The 27,331-nt window shown below is 39.0% G+C and overlaps 1 protein-coding gene across 1 annotated transcript; it reads left to right on the top strand.

Moving 5' to 3' along the window:
• The first annotated feature begins 2,587 nt into the window (after positions 1–2,587).
• LOC115430146 (fish-egg lectin-like) lies at positions 2,588–15,441 on the top strand. Its single transcript, XM_030150044.1, has 5 exons — positions 2,588–2,690; positions 2,803–3,039; positions 13,839–14,059; positions 14,178–14,305; positions 14,813–15,441. Exons 1-5 carry the CDS (start codon positions 2,636–2,638, stop codon positions 14,952–14,954), a joined length of 783 nt encoding a protein of 260 aa, XP_030005904.1. The 5' UTR covers positions 2,588–2,635; the 3' UTR covers positions 14,955–15,441.
• The last annotated feature ends 11,890 nt before the right edge of the window (positions 15,442–27,331 follow it).

The raw sequence follows: 27,331 nt of genomic DNA, 5'->3' as shown, positions 1-27,331 counted from the left end.
AGCCAATGAAAGCACAGACACACAGAATGTCAGTCACTGACAGCGTAGGCACACAGAACATCAGCCAATGAGAGCCCAGGTACACAGAACGACAGTCAATGACAGCGGAGACACACAGAATGTCAGCCAATGAGACCACAGGTATACAGAACATCAACCAATGAGAGCGCAGGTTCACAGAACATCAGCCAAACATCAGCCAATGACAGAGCAGGCACACAGAATGTCAGCCAATGAGAACACAGGTACACAGAACAGCAGCCAGTGAGAGCCCAGACACACAGAATGTCAGCCAATGACTGCGCAGGCACACAGAACGTCAGCCAATGACAGCGCAGGCACGCAGAATGTCAACCAATGACAGTGCAGGCACGCAGAATGTCAACCAATGACAGCGCAGGCACGTAGAACGTCAGCCAATGAGAGCACAGGCACGCAGAACGTCAACCAATGACAGCGCAGGCACGTAGAACGTCAGCCAATGACAGCGCAGGCACACAGAACGTCAGCCAATGACAGCACAGGCACACAGAATGTCAGCCAATGAGAACACAGGTATACATAACATCAGCCAATGAGAGCGCAGGCACACAGAACATCAGCCAATGAGAGCCAAGGTACACAGAACATCAGCCAAATGTCAGCCAATGAGAGCGCAGGTTCACAGAATGTCAGCGAATGAAAGCGCAGGTACACAGAACATTAGCCAATGAGAGTGCAGGTTCACAGAACATTAGTCAAACATCAGCCAATGACAGCGCAGGTACAAAGAACGTCAGCCAGTGAGAGCGCAGATTCGCATAATGTCAGCCAATGAGAGCGCAGGTTCAAAGAAACAAACATCATTCAATGACAAATAACAAAATAACTGGTTGTTACTGATAATATTTGAGTTCAATTTTGACAATAGGGCTTATACATATTTTTATGCTCTTGTTGTCAGGTGTGAGATCATACTTGCTCAGCAACCCAACCTGCCAAACTAGTAGAACAATTCAAATAAAACAGAGACGCTTTCTTCAGTAACATGAATCGAGCAGTGTTAAACTAGACCTGACCCTCCCTTTTCAGACTTCAAACAATGGTACGCTGGTTAAGTGTGATTAGTTGTATTTTGATACGTGACCCAATGGGCACGTGCCTAAACTTCCTGGTAAGGGAGTTTCTTATTTCAGTAATCCTTCTTTGTTTGAAAGTGTGCCGTGAATTCTTTCATTTTTACCTTTACCGTCAGTCATATGTGAACTGTGCTTTGACCTACAAACACCTCCACTTTTGCAGACACTGGGTTGGTTAAAAGACAAAACATGAAACAATTATTAAGAAAATACTGTGTTGCAGGATTTTTTTTAACCTTGTAAAGTGATTATTTTAACCACCCAAATAGTCTAGCTACAAGAAAAGTAAGTTTGATGAGGTAATCTACATGACTGAAAAGAAAATTTCTCATTCCAATAATGATGTATATATTTAATATAATACATAATATTTAATATTTAATAAAATTTAATATTCAAGAAATGTTTTGTGAAAGAGAGGGAGGCTATGATTTACGGGGAAAATTAAATTTAAAGATTCATAAAGTATACACTACATTAAAAAGTTTCTGTATCACCATTTGTGGAGTAAAACTGTGGAACAAATTGTGTGTGGAGATAAAATATCAAACATAATTCAGTTTAAAAAAAGATATAAAGAATTGATTCTTGAGAGGTACAGTATTTAATAATGACAATGAGGCCTGTTTGTTTATGAATGATGTTGTACTGATAAATCTGCTGTAATTATTGAAGAAAATGTTTGATTTGTTGAGTCTTTGTATGACTGTACTGACATGAACATACTGTTGTGGATTATTCACTTACTGTATTATGGATTGTTGTGGTTTGATGCTAAAATTAGGGAAATAGTATAGGCTGATTGTTGTATTAAGTTAATGATAAAGGTGTAAAAGCACTGAGGGGTAGGATTAAATAAGTTTATACTTCTTCCTACTCCTTTTCGACCATGCAATACTCAGACTTGTATGTGCTTGAAGATAGATTCTGTCCATTTAAATGTTATTTTGTTTATGTCTTAATTTGCTTTGTTTTGTCTTATTTTTCTTTGCATGTTCGAAATAAAATAAAATAAAATAAAAATAAATAAATTTTTTTAAAAATCATTGCATAAGCAGGAAGATAGAAATCTTGTCCAGAAAATACATTTTTCTGGCTATTTCTGTGATAAAATTGTGCAAAAATCCATTAAAAAGAACTGCTTTCATTTGTATCCATCTATACCTGCATTTATAATACATCTTTACAGTTCAATTTTATTTTAAAAGGATATAATTTACTCACTATTAAATAGTTTTTTTTGATTTGAGAAAATCTAAATCGGGATGTGTAGGAATGTGTGGTATTGTTTTTCAGTGTGCAGAACAAAAGCTATTAAACAGAAAGTACTTCACATGACCTGTTACTGTAAATCCAACCTTCCTCCTGATTTCCTTGAACACATTGAAGAACCAGTTGTGTCTCCCAGTGACAGATTCCATAGTTGGGTATATAAGGAGGATGCATCTGAGGTGATGTAGGACTGCAGCTCCACAGAGATACAGAGGTCGACTGGGAAGTGCAAACAAAGAGGCATCATGAAAGCTGTCGCAACCTTCTTGCTGGTGATTTGCTGCATAGCCATCAGCCATGGTATGTTATTTTCTGATGACACAATTTACAGTTTATTTCTTCAAAACTGTGTTGTTTTCTTATAATAGATGTTGCAACACACTTCAGTAATCATGTGTTTTTTCCTGCACAGCCTGGTCGTGTAAGGAGGCTCCACGTCTGTATAATGTAGAACAGATTGATGCAGGGAATGGTATGGTGGTTGGAAGAGACCGCTACAACCGCGGTTACTTCCTGGCAAGAAACTCCTGGTATTCCTTGGGCTCAACCTACTTCAAGCACCTGACTGTTGGACCTGCAGGACTATGGGGTGTTTCCACAACAAGCAAAGTCTACAAATACATTGCAGGCAACTTTGTTCAGGCCAATGGTACTATATTATATTATTAGGGGCTCGGGCATCGACACGAGCACCTCTCCCCCATTGCAAAGCAATGGGAGAGAGGTGCTCGTGGCGAAGCCACGAGCACCTATTGTTCTTCCGCTCGTTTATTAGGGGCTCGGGCATCGACACGAGCACCTCTCCCCCATTGCAAAGCAATGGGAGAGAGGTGCTCGTGGCGAAGCCACGAGCACCTATTGTTCTTCCGCTCGTTTATACTTATTTTTATTTTTCATCTTCCGCCACTTTTTTGTCCGTTAATGCGGCCCGAACCGCTGGAAAGACCCCTGCAAATTATACATTAAAACGTGCGGTTTCATCGGGAATAGCGGGCTATGTATTTTTCGTAGAGATTCGTGAATTTTTCGCAGACTTATTCGCAAAAAACATGCGAAAAAAGTCCCATAGAAATGAATGGGGAGAGGAAAAAATCTGCCAGAAAAGTCCACTTTTTTCCAGACACTACTACTTCGCCATACTTTCACCTACAGACTTCATTTAAACTTCAAAACGCAGGCATTTTTGTCCTCTCCGCACGAATGTACTTTGTATGAAGATGGGGTTTACGGTTTTCTATAGGTGAGTCTTCAAAAACCCCTGGGTTGAGTGAAAATTCTCAAAATTTCCTGAGTTAGAGTGGGTGATGTCATCACACTAGAGTGTGAGAGCAGAGAAAATTCAACTGAAAATTCTCTGAATAAATCGCCCTCCCGGCCAAACCATAGATCGCAGGTGAATGATCTTTTCCAAAAACGTAGCCATGTTTCCTGGGCTTCATATGAATCCATGTTTGAAGACCTAGCTCTTTTTAAAGTGAAATGACAGGCACTAGTTTGGAGGCAAGTCCCTTCTTTCCCCCATTAACTCTCCATTGTAGCGGGTTCCTTCTTGTCTTGGTCAGTTGACTGTTTTTACACTGCTCTAACTCAGTCATTTCTCACAGGACGTGAAAAAAACCTACATCTGTGTGTTCCCCAGGTCCTTCTGACGCTCACGGTCATTTCGGTTTTCACCTATGTTTACGGTTTTCCCATAATTAGCAGTTTTCCGGGACCTGTTCTGAGTGCCTCACTCAGTCTATTCCTGCTGCTCTGTGTGTCTCTCTCTCTCTGTGTGTGTCAGTGCAGCGCCGTTGCTGCGGCAACAGCCCCACTGCTCTGTGTCCCAGGTGTGTCCAATAAACCGAATCAGTCTGACATGTTTCTCCTCCCATAGCAACCCTGGAGAGTCCATAGCAACGCTGTGTGTGTGAGAGACAGTACTGATACTACTACTAATACTAGTACTGCTGTTACTACTATGATTACTACTACTACTACTACTACTACTACTAAAAATACAACTACAACTAAAAATGTTACTAATACTACTACTACTACTATTAAAATATTACTACTACTACTACTACCACTACTAAAAATACCACTACTACTATTACTACTACTACATATAGTACTATTACTGTAACTTCTACTACTTCTCCTTCTCCTCCTATTACTGATAGAACTGATTCAAACTGATTCTCTCTCTCTCTCTCACACACACACACACACACATACACACTCACACACACATACACACACTCACAGCTCTTCAGTTCTCAGCTGCAGACAGAGTATAGAACACAGACAGTTGAAGCTCAGGTGTCAGGTGATCAGCATCAGCCAATCAGGTCACACATGACAATATCTAATGAATACAGTCTCCTGTCATGTCTGCTGTGTTTCTCCAACATTTCTCAGTGTCATTGTCCAGCTACATGCTGCTTCAGCCTGAACATGGACTCAAACTGGCATGCCCCCCCCACCACCACCCCCGACCCCCGAGCCCCTCTCACGATTTCCGCGTGTGGAAATTGTCTAGTTATTAGGGGCTCGGGCATCGACACGAGCACCTCTCCCCCATTGCAAAGCAATGGGAGAGAGGTGCTCGTGGCGAAGCCACGAGCACCTATTGTTCTTCCGCTCGTTTATACTTATTTTTATTTTTCATCTTCCGCCACTTTTTTGTCCGTTAATGCGGCCCGAACCGCTGGAAAGACCCCTGCAAATTATACATTAAAACGTGCGGTTTCATTGTGACTCGTGTGCTATGTTATTTTCGTAGAGATTCGTGAATTTTTCGCAGAGTTATTCGCGAAAAACACGCAAAAAAAGTCCCATAGAAATGAATGGGGAGATGAAAAAATCAGCCAGAAAACTCCACTTTTTTCCAGACACTACTACTTTGCCATACTTTCACCTACAGACTTCATTTAAACTTTAAAACGCAGGCATTTTTGTCCTCTCCACACGAATGTACTTGGTATGAGGATGGGGTTTACGGTTTTCAATAGGTGAGTCTTCAAAAACCCCTGGGTTGAGTGAAAATTCTCAAAATTTCCTGAGTTAGAGTGGGTGATGTCATCACACTAGAGTGTGAGAGCAGCGAAAATTCAACTGAAAATTCTCTGAATAAATCGCCCTCCCGGCCAAACCATACATCGCAGGTGAATGATCTTTTCCAAAAACGTAGCCATGTTTCCTGGGCTTCATATGAACCCATGTTTGAAGACCTAGCTCTTTTTAAAGTGAAATGACAGGCACTAGTTTGGAGACTCATCCCTTCTTTCCCCCATTAACTCTCCATTGTAGCGAATTCTTACTTGTCTTGGTCAGTTGACTGTTTTTAAACTGCTCTAACTCAGTCATTTCTCACAGTATATGAAAAAAACCTACATCTGTGTTTTCCCCAGGTCCTTCTGACGCTCACGGTCATTTCGGTTTTCACCTATCTTTTACGGTTTTCCCATAATTAGCAGTTTTCCGGGACCTATTCTGAGTGACTCACTCAGTCTATTCCTGCTGCTCTGTGTGTCTCTCTCTCTCTGTGTGTGTCAGTGCAGCGCCGTTGCTGCGGCAACAGCCCCTCTGCTCTGTGTCCCAGGTGTGTCCAATAAACTGAATCAGTCTGACATGTTTCTCCTCCCATAGCAACCCTGGAGAGTCCATAGCAACGCTGGGTGTGTGAGACAGTACTGATACGACTACTATTACTTTTACTACTATGATAACTACTACTACTACTAAAAATAAAACCACTACTACTGAAAGTACTACTACTATTACTAAAAATACGACTACTATTACTACTACTACTAATAAAAATACTACTACTACTACAAATACTACTACTACTATGAAAACTACTTCTACTACTACTACTACTAAAAATAATACTACTAGTATTACTAAAAATACTACTACTACTGCAAATACTACTACAACTACTACTACCACTACTACTAAAAATACTACTTCTATTACTACTTCTCCTTCTATTTCTCCTCCTTTTACTGATAGAATAAACTGATTCAAACTGATTCTCTCTCATACACACACACACACACACACGCACACACACACACACACACACACACACACACACACACACACACACAGAGTATAGAACACAGACAGTTGAAGCTCAGGTGTCAGGTGATCAGCATCAGCCAATCAGGTCACACATGACTACAACTAATGGGGAGAGGAAAAAATCTGCCAGAAAAGTCCACTTTTTTCCAGACACTACTACTTCGCCATACTTTGACCTACAGACTTCATTGAAACTTTAAAACGCAGGCCTTTTTATCCTCTCCGCACGAATGTACTTGGTATGAGGATGGGGTTTACGGTTTTCAATAGATGAGTCTTCAAAAAACCCTGGGTTGAGTGAAAATTGTCCAAATTTCTTGAGTTAGAGTGTGTGATGTCATCACACTAGAGTGGAAGAGCAGTGCAAATTCAACTGAAAATTCTCTGAATAAATCGCTTTCCTGGCCAAACGATACATCGCAGGCAAATGATCTTTTCCAAAAACGTAGCCATGGTTCCTGGGCTTCATATGAACCCATGTTTGAAGACCTAGCTCTTTTTAAAGTGAAATGACAGGCACTAGTTTGGAGGCTCATCCCTTCTTTCTCCCATTAACTCTCCATTGTAGTGGATTCCTTCTTGTCTTGGTCAGTTGACTGTTTTTAAACTGCCCTAACTCAGTCATTTTTCACAGTACGGGAAAAAACCTACAACTGTATGTTCCCCAGGTCTCTCTGACGCTCACGGTCATTTCAATTTTCTCCTATCTTTTACGGTTTTCCCATAATTACCAGTTGATTGGGACCTGTTCTGCTCCAGTATATGCCTATTCCTGCTGGTCTGTGTGTTAGTTTCATTCTCTGTGTGTCAGTGCAGCGCCGTTGCTGTGGCAACTACAACTACTACTACTATTAAAAATACCACTACTACTACTACTAGTACTAAAAATACTACTAAAGATACTACCTCTACTACTAAAATTACTACTACTACTAAAAATACTACAATTACTTCTATTACTACTACTAATGGTGACGTCCGTCAGCCGCCAAACTTTGGCACTCAGCTTGTCCATATAAAGTGAATGGGGGTTCAGAACACAGAATTCCCCTCCGGCCATTAAGTCTTTGGCAACGTCGAACCGACATGCCCCCCCGACCCCCGAGCCCCTCTCACGATTTCCGCGTGTGGAAATTGTCTAGTTTTTCTTCATCTTCCGGACACTTTTTTGTCCGTTAATGCGGCCCGAACCGCTGGAAAGACCCCTGCAAATTATACATTAAAACGTGCGGTTTCATCGGGAATAGCGGGCTATGTATTTTTCGTAGAGATTCGTGAATTTTTCGCAGACTTATTCGCAAAAAACATGCGAAAAAGGTCCCATAGAAATGAATGGGAAGAGGAAAAAATCTGCCAGAAAAGTCCACTTTTTTCCAGACACTACTACTTCGCCATACTTTCACCTACAGACTTCATTTAAACTTTAAAACGCAGGCATTTTTGTCCTCTCCGCACGAATGTACTTTGTATGAAGATGGGGTTTACGGTTTTCTATAGGTGAGTCTTCAAAAACCCCTGGGTTGAGTGAAAATTCTCAAAATTTCCTGAGTTAGAGTGGGTGATGTCATCACACTAGAGTGTGAGAGCAGAGAAAATTCAACTGAAAATTCTCTGAATAAATCGCCCTCCCGGCCAAACCATACATCGCAGGTGAATGATCTTTTCCAAAAACGTAGCCATGTTTCCTGGGCTTCATATGAATCCATGTTTGAAGACCTAGCTCTTTTTAAAGTGAAATGACAGGCACTAGTTTGGAGGCTCATCCCTTCTTTCCTCCATTAACTCTCCATTGTAGCAGGTTCCTTCTTGTCTTGGTCAGTTGACTGTTTTTAAACTGCTCTAACTCAGTCATTTCTCACAGTATGTGAAAAAAACCTACATCTGTGTGTTCCCCAGGTCCTTCTGACGCTCACGGTCATTTCGGTTTTCACCTATCTTTTATGGTTTTCCCATAATTAGCAGTTTTCCGGGACCTGTTCTGAGTGACTCACTCAGCCTTTTCCTGCTGCTCTGTGTGTCTCTCTCTCTGTGTGTGTCAGTGCAGCGCCGTTGCTGCGGCAACAGCCCCTCTGCTCTGTGTCCCAGGTGTGTCCAATAAACTGAATCAGTCTGACATGTTTCTCCTCCCATAGCAACCCTGGAGAGTCCATAGCAACGCTGGGTGTGTGAGACAGTACTGATACCACTACTATTACTTTTACTACTATGATAACTACTACTACTACTAAAAATACAACCACTACTACTGAAAGTACTACTACTATTACTAAAAATACGACTACTATTACTACTACTACTAATAAAAATACTACTACTACTACAAATACTACTACTACTATGAAAACTACTTCTACTACTAGTACTACTAAAAATACTACTACTAGTATTACTAAAAATACTACTACTACTACTACAACTACTACTACCACTACCACTAAAAATACTACTTCTATTACTACTTCTCCTTCTACTTCTCCTCCTTTTACTGATAGAATAAACTGATTCAAACTGATTCTTTCTCATACACACACACACACACACACACACACACACACACACACACAGCTCTTCAGTTCTCAGCTGCAGACAGAGTATAGAACACAGACAGTTGAAGCTCAGGTGTCAGGTGATCAGCATTAGCCAATCAGGTCACACATGACAATATCTAATGAATACAGTCTCCTGTCATGTCTGCTGTGTTTCTCCAACATTTCTCAGTGTCATTGTCCAGCTACATGCTGCTTCAGCCTGAACATGGACTCAAACTGGCATGCCCCCCCCACCACCACCCCCGACCCCCGAGCCCCTCTCACGATTTCCGCGTGTGGAAATTGTCTAGTTAGGGGCTCGGGCATCGACACGAGCACCTCTCCCCCATTGCAAAGCAATGGGAGAGAGGTGCTCGTGGCGAAGCCACGAGCACCTATTGTTCTTCCGCTCGTTTATTATTATTATTTTTCTTCATCTTCCGGACACTTTTTTGTCCGTTAATACGGCCCGAACCGCTGGACAGACCCCTGCACAATATACATTAAAACGTGCGGTTTCATCGGGAATAGTGTGCTATGTTATTTTCATAGAGATTCGTGAATGTTTCGCAGAGTTATTCGCGAAAAACACGCGAAAAAAGTCCCATAGAAATGAATGGGGAGATGAAAAAATCAGCCAGAAAAGTCCACTTTTTTCCAGACACTACTACTTCACCATACTTTCACCTACAGACTTCATTTAAACTTTAAAACGCAGGCATTTTTGTCCTCTCCGCACGAATGTACTTTGTATGAGGATGGGGTTTACGGTTTTCAATAGGTGAGTCTTCAAAAACCCCTGGGTTGAGTGAAAATTCTCAAAATTTCCTGAGTTAGAGTGGGTGATGTCATCACACTAGAGTGTGAGAGCAGTGAAAATTCACCTGAAAATTCTCTGAATAAATCGCCCTCCCGGCCAAACCATACATCGCAGGTGAATGACATTTTCCAAAAACGTAGCCATGGTTCCTGGGCTTCATATGAACCCATGTTTGAAGACCTAGCTCTTTTTAAAGTGAAATGGCAGGCACTAGTTTGGAGGCTCATCCCTTCTTTCTCCCATTAACTCTCCATTGTAGCGGATTCCTTCTTGTCTTGGTCAGTATACTGTTTTTACACTGCTCTAACTCAGTCATTTCTCACAGTACGTGAAAAAAAACTACATCTGTGTGTTCCCCAGGTCCTTCTGACGCTCACGGTCATTTCGGTTTTCACCTATCTTTTACGGTTTTCCCATAATTAGCAGTTTTCCGGGACCTATTCTGAGTGCCTCACTCAGTCTATTCCTGCTGCTCTGTGTGTCTCTCTCTCTCTGTGTGTGTCAGTGCAGCGCCGTTGCTGCGGCAACAGCCCCTCTGCTCTGTGTCCCAGGTGTGTCCAATAAACTGAATCAGTCTGACATGTTTCTCCTCCCATAGCAACCCTGGAGAGTCCATAGCAACGCTGGGTGTGTGAGACAGTACTGATACCACTACTATTACTTTTACTACTATGATAACTACTACTACTACTAAAAATACAACCACTACTACTGAAAGTACTACTACTATTACTAAAAATATGACTACTATTACTACTACTACTCATAAAAATACTACTACTACTACTACAAATACTACTACTACTATGAAAACTACTTTTCCTACTACTACTACTAAAAATACTACTACTAGTATTACTAAAAATACTACTACTACTACAACTACTACTACCACTACTACTAAAAATACTACTTCTCTTACTACTTCTCCTTCTACTTCTCCTCCTTTTACTGATAGAATAAACTGATTCAAACTGATTCTTTCTCATACACACACACACACACACACACACACACACACACACACACACACACACACAGAGTATAGAACACAGACAGTTGAAGCTCAGGTGTCAGGTGATCAGCATCAGCCAATCAGGTCACACATGACTACAACTAATGGGGAGAGGAAAAAATCAGCCAGAAAAGTCCACTTTTTTCCAGACGCTACTACTTCGCCATACTTTGACCTACAGACTTCATTTAAACTTTAAAACGCAGGCTTTTTTGTCCTCTCCGCATGAATGTACTTGGTATGAGGATGGGGTTTACGGTTTTCAATAGGTGAGTCTTCAAAAACCCCTGGGTTGAGTGAAAATTGTCCAAATTTCCTGAGTTAGAGTGTGTGATGTCATCACGCTAGAGTGGAAGAGCAGAGAAAATTCAACTGAAAATTCTCTGAATAAATCGCCCTCCTGGCCAAATGATACATCGCAGGTGAATGATCTTTTCCAAAAACATAGCCATGGTTCCTGGGCTTCATATGAACCCATGTTTGAAGAGCTAGCTCTTTTTAAAGTGAAATGGAAGGCACTAGTTTGGAGGCTCATCCCTTCTTTCTCCCATTAACTCTCCATTGTAGCGGATTCCTTCTTGTCTTGGTCAGTTGACTGTTTTAAAACTGCCCTAACACGGTCATTTTTCACAGTACTGGAAAAAAAACCTATATCTTTGTGTTCCCCAGGTCTCTCTGACTCTCACGGTCATTTCAGTTTTCTCCTATCTTTTACAGTTTTCCAGTAATTAGCAGTTTCTTGGGACCTGTTCTGCTCCAGTCTCAGCCTATTCCTTCTGCTCTGTTTCAGTTTCATTCTGTGTGTGTGTCAGTGCAGCGCCGTCGCTGTGGAAGCTACTACTACTAGTATTAAAAATACCACTACTTCTATTACTACTACTACAAATACTAGTATTACTTTTACTTCTACTACTTCTCCTTCTCCTCTTATTACTGATAGAATCAGTTTCAATCAGTTCTCTCTCTCTCTCTCTCACACACACACACACACACACACCCTCACACACACGCACACACATGCACACACACACACACACACACACACACACACACACACACACACAAAGAGTATAGAACACAGACAGTTGAAGCTCAGGTGTCAGGTGATCAGCATCAGCCAATCAGGTCACACATGACAGTATCTAATGAATACAGTCTCCTGTCATGTCTGCTGTGTTTCTCCAACATTTCTCAGTGTCATTCTCCAGCTACATGCTACTTCAGCCTGAACATGGACTCTAACTGGTGTGCCCCCCCCACCACCACCCCGACCCCCGAGCCCCTCTCACGATTTCCGCGTGTGGAAATTGTCTAGTTTTTATTCTTCATCTTACGGACACATTTTTGTCCGTTAATGCGGCCCGAACCGCTGGAAAGACCCCTGCAAATTATACATTAAAACGTGCGGTTTCATCGGGAATAGCGGGCTATGTATTTTTCGTAGAGATTCGTGAATTTTTCGCAGACTTATTCGCAAAAAACATGCAAAAAAAGTCCCATAGAAATGAATGGGGAGAGGAAAAAATCAGCCAGAAAAGTCCACTTTTTTCCAGACACTACTACTTCGCCATACTTTAACCTACAGACTTCATTTAAACTTTAAAACGCAGGCATTTTTGTCCTCTCCGCACGAATGTACTTTGTATGAGGATGAGGTTTACGGTTTTCAATAGGTGAGTCTTCAAAAACCCCTGGGTTGAGTGAAAATTCTCAAAATTTCCTGAGTTAGAGTGTGTGATGTCATCACACTAGAGTGTGAGAGCAGTGAAAATTCACCTGAAAATTCTCTGAATAAATCGCCCTCCCGGCCAAACCATACATCGCAGGTGAATGACATTTTCCAAAAACGTAGCCATGGTTCCTGGGCTTCATATGAACCCATGTTTGAAGACCTAGCTCTTTTCAAATTGAAATGGCAGGCACTAGTTTGGAGGCTCATCCCTTCTTTCTCCCATTAACTCTCCATTGTAGCGGATTCCTTCTTGTCTTGGTCAGTATACTGTTTTTACACTGCTCTAACTCAGTCATTTCTCATAGTACGTGAAAAAAACCTACATCTGTGTGTTCCCCAGGTCCTTCTGACGCTCACAGTCATTTCGGTTTTCACCTATCTTGTACGGTTTTCCCATAATTAGCAGTTTTCCGGGACCTGTTCTGAGTGCCTCACTCAGTCTATTCCTGCTGCTCTGTGTGTCTCTCTCTCTGTGTGTGTCAGTGCAGCGCCGTTGCTGCGGCAACAGCCCCACTGCTCTGTGTGTGTCCCAGGTGTGTCCAATAAACTGAATCAGTCTGACATGTTTCTCCTCCCATAGCAACCCTGGAGAGTCCATAGCAACGCTGGGTGTCTGTTAGAGTACTGATACTACTACTAATACTACTACTGCTGTTACTACTATGATTACTACTACTACTACTACTACTACTACTACTAAAAATACAACTACAACTAAAAATGTTACTAATACTACTACTACTACTATTAAAAATATTACTACTACTACCACTACTAAAATACCACTACTACTATTACTACTACTACATATAGTACTATTACTGTAACTTCTACTACTTCTCCTTCTCCTCCTATTACTGATAGAACTGATTCAAACTGATTCTCTCTCTCTCTCACACACACACACACACAGCTCTTCAGTTCTCAGCTGCAGACAGAGTATAGAACACAGACAGTTGAAGCTCAGGTGTCAGGTGATCAGCATCAGCCAATCAGGTCACACATGACAATATCTAATGAATACAGTCTCCTGTCATGTCTGCTGTGTTTCTCCAACATTTCTCAGTGTCATTGTCCAGCTACATGCTGCTTCAGCCTGAACATGGACTCAAACTGGCATGCCCCCCACCACCACCACCCCCGACCCCCGAGCCCCTCTCACGATTTCCGCGTGTGGAAATTGTCTAGTTATCATTGCTATGATGCTTAACAAGCTACAAAATCATGAGGTTTACATTCATTTTACAAACCTGTACTTGGGTGTTTTCTTCATCTCCAGGAATCACTATGCACCAGGTGGATGCTGGAGGTAATGGTCAACTTGCAGCAGTTTCATCCAGCTTGAGCGCCACCTACTGTCTGAGAAGTAGCTATGCTCAGAGGTTCAAAGCAACATCAACCCTGAGCTGGAGCAGCTTGTCAATACGTATGAAGTACATCAGCTGTAACCAATATGGATGCTGGGGAATTGACTCTTCTTCCAGACTCTATTTTAGACAGGTTAGAAACTCTGTGAAATCTTTTTAACTCTTGATGGTGTTGCTATTATAAAAATGAACACCAAATCCAGTCTCATAACAACAATAACAATCACATGTACTTATGCTTCTTCTGACAGGTCTCACCAACTACCTGTAGCGGAGGTTCATGGAGACAGATATCACATGTGGGCACCCCGAAAATAATTGAAACGGGCTCTGACGGAACCGTCTTCTTATTGACAACAAGTGGCAAAGTCTACCAAAGGTACAATACTTCTCTTAACCATAAAAAATTCACAGATCATTACAATTTAGTATTTTCCAAACATGATTCTAAGATCAGTGTGTGATGCCTGAACATTCATTGATATTAAATTAATAGTCAGGATGTAAGTGGGTAATTTATCAGCTCATATAAAGAGTAGAAACTGCAGATTGTAATGTTAAAATACATTAAATGCTCAAGATATTTCAGACTCTTGGCACCAGTTTGAATAATGCAGCATCTAGTTGCAGTCTGTAGACATATCAGAGTATGAAAACAGTGATGCTGTTTATTATAAGACAATCATTTAGTTTAGTTTAGTTTCGTTCAAATATGCAACAAAGAAAGTTATCCTACTTACTCTTTACAAATGAAACAGATTATAAGAAAAGAAAAACCTGTACATGAAAACAAAGTATGACTTCATTTGCACATTGGAAAAGGAGTGGGAGGAAGTATAACTTTATAACGTTTCACTGATTTGCCTTTGATCTTTTCCTTCAACAGAAACGGGGTCAGCAGCGGCTGCCCTTACGGCACCAGTTGGAGTACGGTCTCAATGTGCATGCCCATCAGCCACCTGAGCTACGACCTGGGTAATCTGTGGGTTGTGACCAACGCTAAGTTCCTCCTGCAGTGCACCCACTAGTCTGTTGTGTAGAGCTGAGCCTCTGTGTGCAGTTGTCTTAAATGTAGCCCCTTTTCCCTCACATCTTCGTACTTATATACATATATATTTTATGTAGATGTTGTTCCTCTGAAGCTGTATCTGTTTTTGATTGTGACTTCACAACGGGTGAAATAAGGGAATTGGGAAACACTTTATGCAGTCGATGGGATGGATTCTCAGCATACATTGGTCTATGGTTCATTTACTTTTTTTTTTTCTTTTTTTGAGATCATTTAGTACACAACAAATCAATATCTGACCTTTGATTCTGTAATAACTAATTTCCTTAAAATTATTGCTAAAAGACAAAGTTAATCCTTGTTAAAACTTTATTACCCCATACCCCCGACGGGGAGGCAAGGAGTATTGTTTTTGGTTTGTTTTGTTTCTTTGTTTGTTTGTTAACACTTTTGCAGCAACGCCATTAATTGAATTCATACGAAATTGGGTTTATAGATTGCCAGTGACCCAGAATAGATGTGATTACATTTTGGAAAAAGTAAGTCAAACTTCAAATTTTTTATGAATTTTCTAAATCTTTTTTTCCCCATTTACTTATACTGGCCGAAATTTGTCTATGCTGTTTGTGTCTATGCTGACATCAGCACGTGCACAGACATGATGACATCAGCTGGATTGATGCCACAAAAAGTGTGTTGAATACGTGTAAGGGGAGGGGTTTGTTGTGTCTGGCACCACTTTCACTCTTCTGCAGTGATTCAGCTTCAATTCATTTGATTAAGATGAATAATAGAACCATTTGATAAGTCAACCTTTAATTCTATATGCATTGCAAAGAATCACTACTGGCTGTTATAAAGAATATAAATGATAAACTACAGTAATTGAAGGGAATTAATTGTTGTGAAGTCTGTGTGTCAACATGCAACCTCCACCTGCCAGTTGGCATATTCTTTTATTTCAATAAAGTGCAATTCAAACCAAATCACTTGACTGTTGTTGTGTTTTATAAAAATGTTAATGGCATTCTAAAACTAGTTCCCAGAAGATCCTGACATAAAATTATGAATTAAACTGGGAAATGCTGGAGGTTAATCTTAATGCATGTTTCAGTCAGGGAATGTAATTAAGTCTAAACAGGTTTTTCATAGCATTGTAATTTTTAGATAGACTATTGCTTTTTTTTTAATTTATTTTTTTTAACGTTCCTACTGCTGAATTATAATCAGTTATAGCATTAGATTCCTGTGAATGTTAAAGTTTTGTACATAAAACAAACTTTGATTAAAGAATGAGGTTGACGTCCAAATGTCACTGTAGTTTAGTTGTCATACTTCACATGTTATGTAGATTCAGTCCATCATTAGTTTAAAGCTAGCTCCTCTACTGTTTTCTATTTCTTTGTATTTTAATTGAAGCCATCTTAATTTAACATCTGACCATTGATTTGACTCAGTTTTCACTCAGGCAGCCCCAGCCAAAACAATGTTCACGTTAAAATAAGTGCATCCATAACACCATATGAATAACCAGCTTCCTTCAGCTGTGTTTGTCATATGTTGCTTTTCATCACAGATCAGTTGTGAGGCTAGTTTATTTTAACGCCCATAAAATTCAGTTTTTTTCTGTTGCTACAGTAGATTTCATTACTCTATTGTCTCAAGACTACCTCTCCATTCCATCACACATTCCATACGTACAGGGAATAACATCCAGAGAACATGGGTATTTCTTTCAGATACTAGATTGTCCGGCCATATCCTACAGTTTACCCATAAAGCACCTGTTCTGGCATGGAATCACTGTTTGATCTCCATGTACAGCTGTGGGTCTGTACCTTTAAGGCGGTACTTACAGTGCCTCCATGGACACTGTTCCATTCCATTCCATTCCTTTCCTTTCTGTCACTTTCAAAGCAGAAGGCGGCTGAGAACCAGCATAGTGCTGATGATCTGTGGAGGATCGTGTGGTCAGAGCTGAGTCATTGGCCAACGGAAGCTGCTTTTCCACTGATCCAGTTCAAGAACTAGTTCAGGACCGTTACTTACACTGCAAAAAATGCTCGAAATATGCCTAATATTACTAAATCTGGTCAAATTAGCTTATATTGAGCAAAAAAAAAAAATTATTGTCTAGAATTCTTAAAACAAGAAAAAGGTCTATCAACTAAAAAACCATACTGTACCTTAAAACTAGACAAAAATGCTGGAATTTTAGCAAACAGTGCTTAGCACAAGCAATGAAATCCCACTCATTTAAAACAGAATTACTTTAAATGAGGAATTTTAGTCTCTGACTGAGCTGGCTATAAGAACTTAAGTCTGAAAATAAGAGTAATTGCTTTCATTTCTTCAGATTATTAAATTGAGAAGTTGTGCAAGTGTATTCAGTCTTAAAATAAGGAAAACAATCTGGATCCTTTGCTGGGATAATTTGCAAAATATTGCCATACTTGTTACTAGTAAAATCTGGCTGGATATTAGCTGGAAAATCTTATTACGAAAAGTTAGATGTATTTTTTAAAATAAGAATATTTTTCTTATGTAAATATTTCTTGGCAAGCTTTTTTTCTATTTAGATGAAAAATAATATGAAATGTTCTAGAAATAAGGCTTTTTTCATTTTCTTAGAAATTACTTTTTGCAGTGTAATCTGAACTGAAAAGATGGTTCCAGAGTGGTACCAGTTCTTTGCTGGGCTACAACAGGGCTACAACCAACAACAAAAAAGCAAAAAAAAAAAAAAAAAAAAAAAAAAATCAAGCACAGTGTCCAGTCTGTCTCATACAGCTGAAGAAGATGAAAATGAGAGCTTCAGTATGGACATCAGGTCCACACTGAGGTGTAGAACTGTCTGTTGTAGCAAAAAAAAAAAAAAAAGCATTTCAAAAGGACCTGCTGTGATAAAGCTGCTCTCAGCAGGACCAACTGTGTGGATCACATGGTTACACTAATGATACATGAGGCAGCCACTAGCTGCTAATATTAGCCCCTAGCAGCCAGTGAGTGGGCCAATGTACCTGAGTGGCCTTGAACAGACAGGACCCAGTCAGAGACCCAGGAGACTGAAAACAAAACACATAGAAGAAAGATCTGGAGAAGGAAGAGGAAATGGACAATGGTGAGATTCATTGTAAAATAGATAAGAAAAACAAGATTAGGAAAATACATGAGAAAAGAGGAAAAAGGAGTTGTTGAAGGAAAAAAATAGGAGAAAAACTGGAAAAAAGTAGAGATGGAGAGAGAAAACCAGGAAAAACTGAGTGATGAACTAGAGAAGTAGAAGAGAGAAAAAGAAGGAAACCGAGGAAAAAGCTGAGAAACAATAGAAGACTTAGGGAGAAAACAAAAGAAAACAGAAAGGGAGGGAAAATGAGGGAAAGTGGAAAAATGAAAGGAGAAATCTGAGTAAACCAAAGGAAACAGAGAGAGAAAATGGGGAAAACTGGAGGAAACTAAAGAAAGCGGAGGAAAAAAAGGAGGAAAACCGAAAAAAAAAAAAAAAAAGACAGAAAAGGAGCAAAACAAAGGGTCAAAAACTGAGGAGAAAACCAAAGAAAACAGAGAAAGAAAAGGAGATTAACACTTTGTATAATCTGTCAGAATAAACCCATGAAAATATCTAAATCAAGGTGTATCATGATAAATCAAGCAGATGTCACATTCTAATTCATTCTCATTTTTCCTTTTTCAAAAGCCAAACTGACTGGGATTTTTGTCAGTCACATATTCCATTATATTTCAGAGAATAAAAGAGAATAAGAGAGCCCTCTAGTGGTGGATTAGCTACATATCCCAAGAGACTGACTCTCCATACAAGACAGTAACAGACTAACTAACACCTTACCATTAGACGTCACACTGTAAAAATAAGAAAAGTAAGTAAAATTAACATGTCAACTCTGCATACTTGGAAACTTATTTTAGTTTCATAATCATCATCTATAGCTTTACTAGATCTTAAAATTGTCAGATGCTGAGCAAAAAGGATGTGAACAAAACTATATATGTATCAAATGTTGGTTTTACTTATATTAAGTAGCTGTGATAAAGAAAAACCTCGAAAATGCTACATTTCTACAGTCAGTTCAAAATGATTTAGTGAGAGGTTTTTTTCTGCAGCTGCTTTGCTTTTAGCTGTGGGTCATGTCTTCTGCAGTTTACAACCATATCAATCAGAAATAGAGATTAAAGTTCAGCCGTGTTTAGTAAAATGTGCCTCAGATCTTTTGTATGACAGCCATAAAACTGATGCACTCGTGATGTTTATATCCTGGTTTATATCCTGTTCCCTTCATCAGAAGTCAGCTACAGCATACTTCATTGTTGCCTCAGATCTGAAGCTCATACATACACTTTGCATCCAAGGTTTGAGTGATAATGAATACTTCACCGTGCACATTGAACACCCATGGGTGATTCATCTATTTGAGTTACGGTACCAGAATATCTAATGAAACACAAACTATAAACTATAGTTAAGACATTTTCAAGGTCACTTCTACTCAAACGCATCTGATATAAAAGGTACAGATGATGATGAGGTTGAAAGTCACTGGAGCTGTAAATCACCCTGAGTGAAAAGAGGGAAAAGAAGCTGTTGAGTTGTTAGTTTGTGTGGAATAAAAGAAATTAGAGGACATTTTCCTTTGCTTTTTTTAGAGCAATTTCAGACCTTCAGAATGAAACACGTTTTTTTTTTATTGCATAGGGAATATTTTTCTGAACATCATTCAGTCGGTAACATCACATGTACAGTTTGAATTCATGTGGGACCTCTACTCATCTGATAAATGGAGATGTGTTGCACTGCATGAGACAAATGATGGTCACACCAGATACTGACTGACACCCCCGATACAGTAAAACTACCCATTTTAGAGTGGCCTTTTGTTGTGGCCAGCCTAAGGGACACCTGTGCAATAATCATAATGTCTAACCAGCATCTGGATATGCCACACCTGTGAGGTGGGTGGATTATGGATATGGGTTGTTATTATTATTATTATTATTATTATTATTGTTATTGTTATTGTTATTGTTATTGTTATTATTATTATTATTATTATTATTATTATTATTATTATTATTATTATTATTATTATTATTATTATTATTAAGTGCTCACTAATGCAGATTTAGACAAATTTGTGAACAATATTTGAGAGAAATAGGCCTTTTCTGTAGAAAAAGTTTTAGATCTTTGAGTTCCGCTCCTGAAAAATGGGAATAAAAACAAAAGTGTTGGGTTTAGATTTTTGTTCAGTGTATACAGTAAAACAAGTGTCACGGCCCAGCCTTTCTTTTTCTTAGTTTCTTTTCTAGATGCTCTAATTCTAGGGCTTGCAGATGCTCTGTCTCCTGCAATCACCTGGGGTGTGGCTATAAAGCCTGAGAGGCATTCATCCTCTTTCTCTTTCCTGCTCATTTTCGGTTGTGCTGCTGCACAGCCTTAGACCTCCTGTTCTTTTGTGTTTTGAGTTGTTTGTCATCTGGCCAGATATGGTTTCAGTTTTGGCTCTTGTCTTTTGGTTGGATTATTTTGGCTTTCTTTTATCACTTGTAATAAATTTTGGTTAACCGTATTTGTTGTGTTTAGTTGTTTTGTTATGGCTATGAGCCAGGTCATGACACAAGAGATAACTGCATGAGCAAAACATGGAACCACATACTGACACATTCTCCATGTCACCTCTAGTGGTCAGGTAACTTCACTTAAACTCAGATGACATCAGTTCTGGCAGATTTTATATGTGTCCCAGATTTGTATTTCTGCTAAAAATGCAGCTGTTTTGGTAAACTGTGCATAGGCATATAAGACCAGGAGCTGACTGGTGTTTGTAGTTTACAGTTGTGCTCCTAAGTTTACATACACAGACAGAATGTCTATGGGACGGTCTTGGATGATCCAACATGACAATGACCCAAAACACAAGGGCAAGTCCACCTGTCATTGGCTACAGCAGCAAAAAGTGAAGGTGAAGCAGTGTCCATTTCAGTCTGCTGACCTCAGTATCATTGAGCCACTTTGGGGAGGTCTCAAACATGCAGTTCATGCAAGAAAACCCAAAATCTTACAGGAACTGCAGGAGTTTTGTCAGGAAAAATGGGGAGCTATACCATCTGAGAAAGTTAAGTGCCTCATCCACATCTACCACAAAAGATTTCAGGCTGTCATTGATGTTAAAGGGACCAATACAGAGGATTAAGAACTAGGGTATGTACACTTTAGATCAGGGTCATTTGGACAGTTTCTGTTGTCAGTATGATTTAAAAAGATCAAACACATTTGTATGATAAATGGCTTCAACTAACCACTAGCCACAAGTGACAGAAAAGTTTTTGTATTATCATTCATATTCTCTGAAAAATGGCCAAAGAATCACAAATTCTGCTAGTGTAAGTAAACTTATGAGCACAACTGTACCTTCATATTTGTACATTCAGGACAATGTGACTGCTCAGAAGGAGTTCTTGCAGTCCCGAAAAACAGAAATCACTGGAGCTTAGAAAATATGTTTGTTATACAGAAACAAAACAGGAAAAATGTATCATAAAAACCACCCAAGCACAGCCAGACCCCATACAGCAGCAAATAGCTGGTATTTGGGATGCATTGTGGAGACCCTGTAGAGTAAATGTGTTGAGAGATGGGACCCTGGGCTGATGATCCATTTCACAGCAGTGCTGCGCTGCTTCCTGCGGGCTCTGCCCATAAACCATACATCACACATGTGAACCCTAACAAGCAGCTGGCCGCCAGCTCAATGCCAAATTACACCAAATTGTTTTCTTCTTGTTTCGTTGGTGAAACGAAATCACATCCTGCCGCAGATGAGAACATGAGGCACCATCATTTCTATTCAAACTGAGTGGAGCATTAGATGGAGAACTTCTCTCAGATATAAACAGGTTTATTTTGCATTCACCTGATTATGCACAGTGGATCATATTGCCTAATGCATCACCTCTCATTAATCTACTTCTCATTAATCTTACTCCATGTGTTTTTATCTCTAGAGAAATGGAAGTGAAAACGCATCTGTTACCAAAGTGGCAGTGGCAGGAGATGAGTCAATCATTTCACCAACTGAAAACAAAGCCAGTCTCTGTTTGGATAATGTTTGTTTACCAACCACATCAACTTGACTTATTATCAATAGATTCACATTTGAGGTTTGTGCATATCACTGCCAGGCTACGGTGGTCAAGTTTCATTCTATTTTTAGGTTTTAAGATGACATGAGCTGAACCTTCATTGTGTTGTGGGTCATTTAGGTGACAAAGTTGTGAAACCTGGCTGTCAGCAAAAATTCGGGATGGATTGTTTATTTTTTTGTGACTTGCTTGACTTTCTCCCATGCTACTTCACCAGTCAACAAGGCTCAAGATGAAAAATGTTTACACTATACAGAGATTTTTTATTTTATTTAATAAGAACTGGGCAGTACTGCAAAAAATGGACAAAACAGATTTTAAAGTTGTTTTGCAAAGTGTAAGTCTTCATATAATTTAAAAACTGAGGCATCCATTAAAACACCACAAGACTTCTAAGTACTATTGATCCTCTGTCCTCTGCTTTAAGGAGATGCTTTTAGAAAAGAAAAGTTGGGGGGGGGGGCGCAAAAGAGGAGGGATGATGAAGTGTTTTATTAATCAAGCAGAAACATTGGAGGGGTTAAAGAATTCACCTTGATGAGATTACAGCTTTTAATACACTCCAATGACCAACCTGTGGTCTAAATGCAATTTGCACTGAGAGTTGTCAAGGAAAGCACAAATGGAAAGGAAGGAAGGAAGAAAGAAAGAAAGAAAGAAAGAAAGAAAGAAAGAAAGAATATAAACATACATACACACACACATATATATATATATATATATATATATATATACATACATACATACATACATACATATATATATATATATATATATATATATATATATATATATATATATATATATATATATATATATATATATATATATATATATATATATACATATATACAGGGTGGGGAAGCTAAATTTACAATATTTTGAGACAGGGATTGAAAGACAGTGTATGACCAATTAGTTTATTGAAAGTCATGAGAATTTATTTGCCACAAGAAAATTGACATAATAGAAAATGTTTTTATTCTATGTGTCCTCCTTCTTTCTCAATAACTGCCTTCACACGCTTCCTGAAACTTGTGCAAGTGTTCCTCAAATTTTCGGGTGACAACTTCTCCCATTCTTCTTTAATAGTATCTTCCAGACTTTCTCGTAATAGTTTTGCTCATAGTCATTCTCTTCTTTACATTTTAAACAGTCTTTATGGACACTCCAACTATTTTTGAAATCTCCTTTGGTGTGATGAGTGCATTCGGCAAATCACACACTCTTTGACGTTTGCTCTTCTGATTACTCATATGGGCAAAAGTTTCTGAAAAGGTATGGATAATAGTGTTAGGTATGATTATGACATCAATATATGTTTGGTTTCAAAACAATTGATGTAGTGCCTGCTGAGAAAAAACAACTAAATGTTCATTGTAAATTTTGCTTCCCCACCCTGTATACATATATATATATATATATATTCTTACTTAATTTATCAACAATTCATAGGTACAGCTGACAGGTCATACTGAATGTTAACTGACAGATTTAATAACAACTCCAGTTTTCCTGACTGAAATACTGAAGCAAATACATAAAGCCACATCTGCACTATTTGAAATCTCTCTGACGGGACATTTTAGAGACAATTTGACAGATTAGTGCTGCTAAATAACACACATTTTTACTTTTAAATTCATTTTTTCATTTTTTTTCATTCATTTTTTAGTTGGGCCAAAAGGGATTATCCAAAACAAGGAGCTACTTTATATTGAAATAAATGTTGGAATGGCAATCAATTAAATTTTGCTCTCTGACGGGACATTACTGTGTTTTGACCCACATCAGCATACAGTCACAGAGCTGTAAATACTTTGTTTAATATTTTAAGTTGAGTGTTTGACTGCTTTGACAACATGCAGTGAAAAATCAGTAAAATAGATCAGACCGTTGGAAACATGGCGTCTTAGGATTTTCAGTCTTGACGGTCCAATCAATGCCGTGTCTTGCCATTCAAAAGTCACAGAGCAGTGTAAACAGGAGAAGGCGGTCACATATAACTGTTAGGAGCTTCAGCTGACTCCCTGACAACCTGCAGGCAAGTCCCAACCCGCCTCACACACACCTAAACACACACAACCACACACACTAAAATCAAAGACCAGAGGACCCCAGCAGGTACACTCAACCTCAAACCCCCACCAGCACACACACACACACAGACACACACACGCACACGCACACACACACGCACATGCACACGCACATGCACACGCACACACATTTAATGCCCATGTTGAAGCTTGGCTCTTTCTTTTGCAGGTTCCACATGTCACTTGCAGTTCATTTTGTTACATTTTTTATAGAATATCTGAACTAAATGCAACATATTCAGATTTTCACATCTAACCAGACACAATCCTCTGTGATCTGAACTTCTTTTCATTTATCTTACCTTTATCATTTGGCTGTTTTACATTTTTCAATTTTACATACTGTGTAGTAAGTACTCAGGTCATTTTGCCTTTTGACCTTCTTCCTTGGATGTGCTATTTTTGTGTTCCCTCTAAAGTTGCTCTTGACAGAAACATTAGCTAAATACCTAAATTGAAGGGAAGGGTGTAGTGTTGCTCTAAGGCATCTATAGTTTCAATTAGAATTGATTTACTTCCTTCAGAGGCTGTTCGGGTTTTAGCCAAGATGGCTCATGTTAAATCACATTTGAGGGGTCAGTTGTGCTTTGTTCCTCATGAGTCACTCAGTGAAACAGTCCCTGTAGAGGTGGTGACAACTAATATCAAAAACATCCTGGTTTAGGACGATTGGATCTTAATCTACAGGGTGTCCCATAAGTCTCCATACTTAGGAGACATAATACATATGGTTCTAACATGTATTTCTTTATATTTCTTCTTTATAGTTCTTCAGCAGTGGAGGACACGCATTGAAATGTGTTCCTGACAAAATGGCAGCCATATAGAGCATATTATATAAAATAAAAATGGTTTATGTCAAGAAACGTTTATTTTTCCTATGTATGGAGACTTATGGGACACCCTGTATAGTGACAGGGGGATGGAATGAGGAGACGTGTCTTAATCACCAAATATTATTTTTTATTTCAGAGGAAACTGTTAAAATCATGCAATGCTGTACAAGTTGAAGTTGACTTCAGAATTTTCATTTTTTTCTTTTTCACTTTATTTTTATTGTTTGATATCTGTACAATACAAAACAAACATAAGGGACATTCGGGATACATTGACCATAAAAAACCTTTGTGATTAACAATTGGTTTTAGTAATGTGACGTTGAAATGAAAATTGTTCATTTCTCCCATTTATCATGACACTGCTCTTCTTGAGTGATTTCAGGATTTTCAGGTTTTAAAGTAAATAGCTTCTTTAGTAAGTCACCATGTATATCACTGCTTTTAAATTCTGCTTTAGTGTTGCAACACAACTGCTGGTTTTGTGCTTCCTGTTCCATACACATCGTCGTATCTCAGAAGACATGCACACACTTGCTCTTCTTTTACAGAGCTCGCGTAGATGATCAGCTCTCCTTTAGGGGATTGAAAATGTAGTTGAAATCTAAAAACTTAGCTGTAGGTCATTTTAAATTGTAACCATTTTCGTCAATGAAGCACCGTTGCCATAATGTCATAACTAGTGAAAACAGTTGCCAGTGTTAAGGGGTTGGTGGCCTAATGTTAAAGATGCCTGTAGGATACTGTGAAAACATCAACTGGATCCTCCATTGAATGTCATGTCCCTCACCATCACCCTTGTTTTTCTACCAGCTACTGAGAGCGGTGCATCAAGAAATTCATAAATGAAACTGAATAAAACAAGCGTCTTACCCAAAATAAATTTGCAAAAACTGTCATGCCTGAGAAGTTGATTTACTGTGTCTGAAGCCTTAAACTAAATGCCAGTGTCAGTTATCAGACATTTTGGGTAAATGTCCGGCTCAGGTTTCTGTGAGATATAGCTATTTTCCAGGGGAACAGTTTGAGAAAAGGTCAGTCTGCATCACAGTGAAGCAGAGGCAATAAAAATGTACTATTATACTGGCATCATAAAAATACTGAAAGACAAGGAAAAGGGCAGAGGAAGACTCAAGAGCACTGTTTAACTTTAGGAAGCAAGGCCAAAAAGTCTGAAGTGTACATGATGGAGGTTTGAGTACTAGTTGCATTTAGGATCTGCAAGTTATTTATCCACAATACTGAGTCAAAGGCGACAGGAGGGATGCACTGTACACAAAACTTAAGACACAAACAATAAATCTGTATTTTGATTGATAGTATAACATCATTTTAATATTTGTGTGTAGAGCTTCAGTCAAGTTTTTATACAGGTTTAAGAAGTAATGATTCGACAGATCTCTATGTGCTGCCAGGTTTAGTTGCAAAGGAGAAAGTGTAAAAAGAACTAATACGTAGAAAAGCAAAGCAAAAATGTCATATTTTAGTATAATAATATGCTTAAACAGAATGTTTTATGTACACAAACGTGCACTTGTCTGTGTTACACTCTACCCAAATGATCAACAGCTCTTCCAATTACATTGCTTTAATCAGTGTTTCACAAACACTGACAGCCAGTGCTGCCATCTGCACCAAGACAATCTTAATATGCGCTCTAATTTAATTCTCTGTGTTCAGATGATCCAGAACTGTAAACTGCATCAGTACTCTGTATGAAAAGTACTACTACTAATAATAATTTAAGCATCATAATTTAATAAATAATTTAAATCAATTTTCAACTTTTTTCTGTCCCAAGTAGCCAAACTGGAGGATGAGCTGTGCGACACTCTTCAATGTTCAGGCAATAAAAGCAATTCTGTACAGCTGCAGGGCTTCAGCTGCCAAATCAGACTGACCTCCAATGATTTGGGATGGGAATCAGGTCCAGTTAGTAGCAATTTGGACCTGTGAACAATCTGGCATATATATTTTTTGGGACTCTGGCGTGTTTCTCCTAATCCAAATTTGTAAACTTGTGCATTGTCTTGTTTTCTGCAAGGACTTGGTTATTCTTCTTCAGAAAGTCAGAAACAAATTCAATGCAGTTTAAAAACAAATACAAACAAATAAATTTTACAAAATACAGAGAGGAAAGGGCCTGAGGGGGGGAATCCGGTTGTTTTTCATAGTGGGGCTTTGCCACATATGCACTGATAATATCTATTTTAAATATGGATATATATATTATTACTATATAGAACAATGTAAAATATTATATGTATTTATATTATGTATGTATACGTGTTTTTGTTAGTTTT

Source organism: Sphaeramia orbicularis, chromosome 12, assembly GCF_902148855.1.
Source record: "Sphaeramia orbicularis chromosome 12, fSphaOr1.1, whole genome shotgun sequence".
Taxonomy (NCBI): domain Eukaryota; kingdom Metazoa; phylum Chordata; class Actinopteri; order Kurtiformes; family Apogonidae; genus Sphaeramia; species Sphaeramia orbicularis.
The sequence above is the reverse complement of the archived record's forward strand: the minus strand, read 5'-3'. Positions and strand labels throughout refer to the sequence as shown.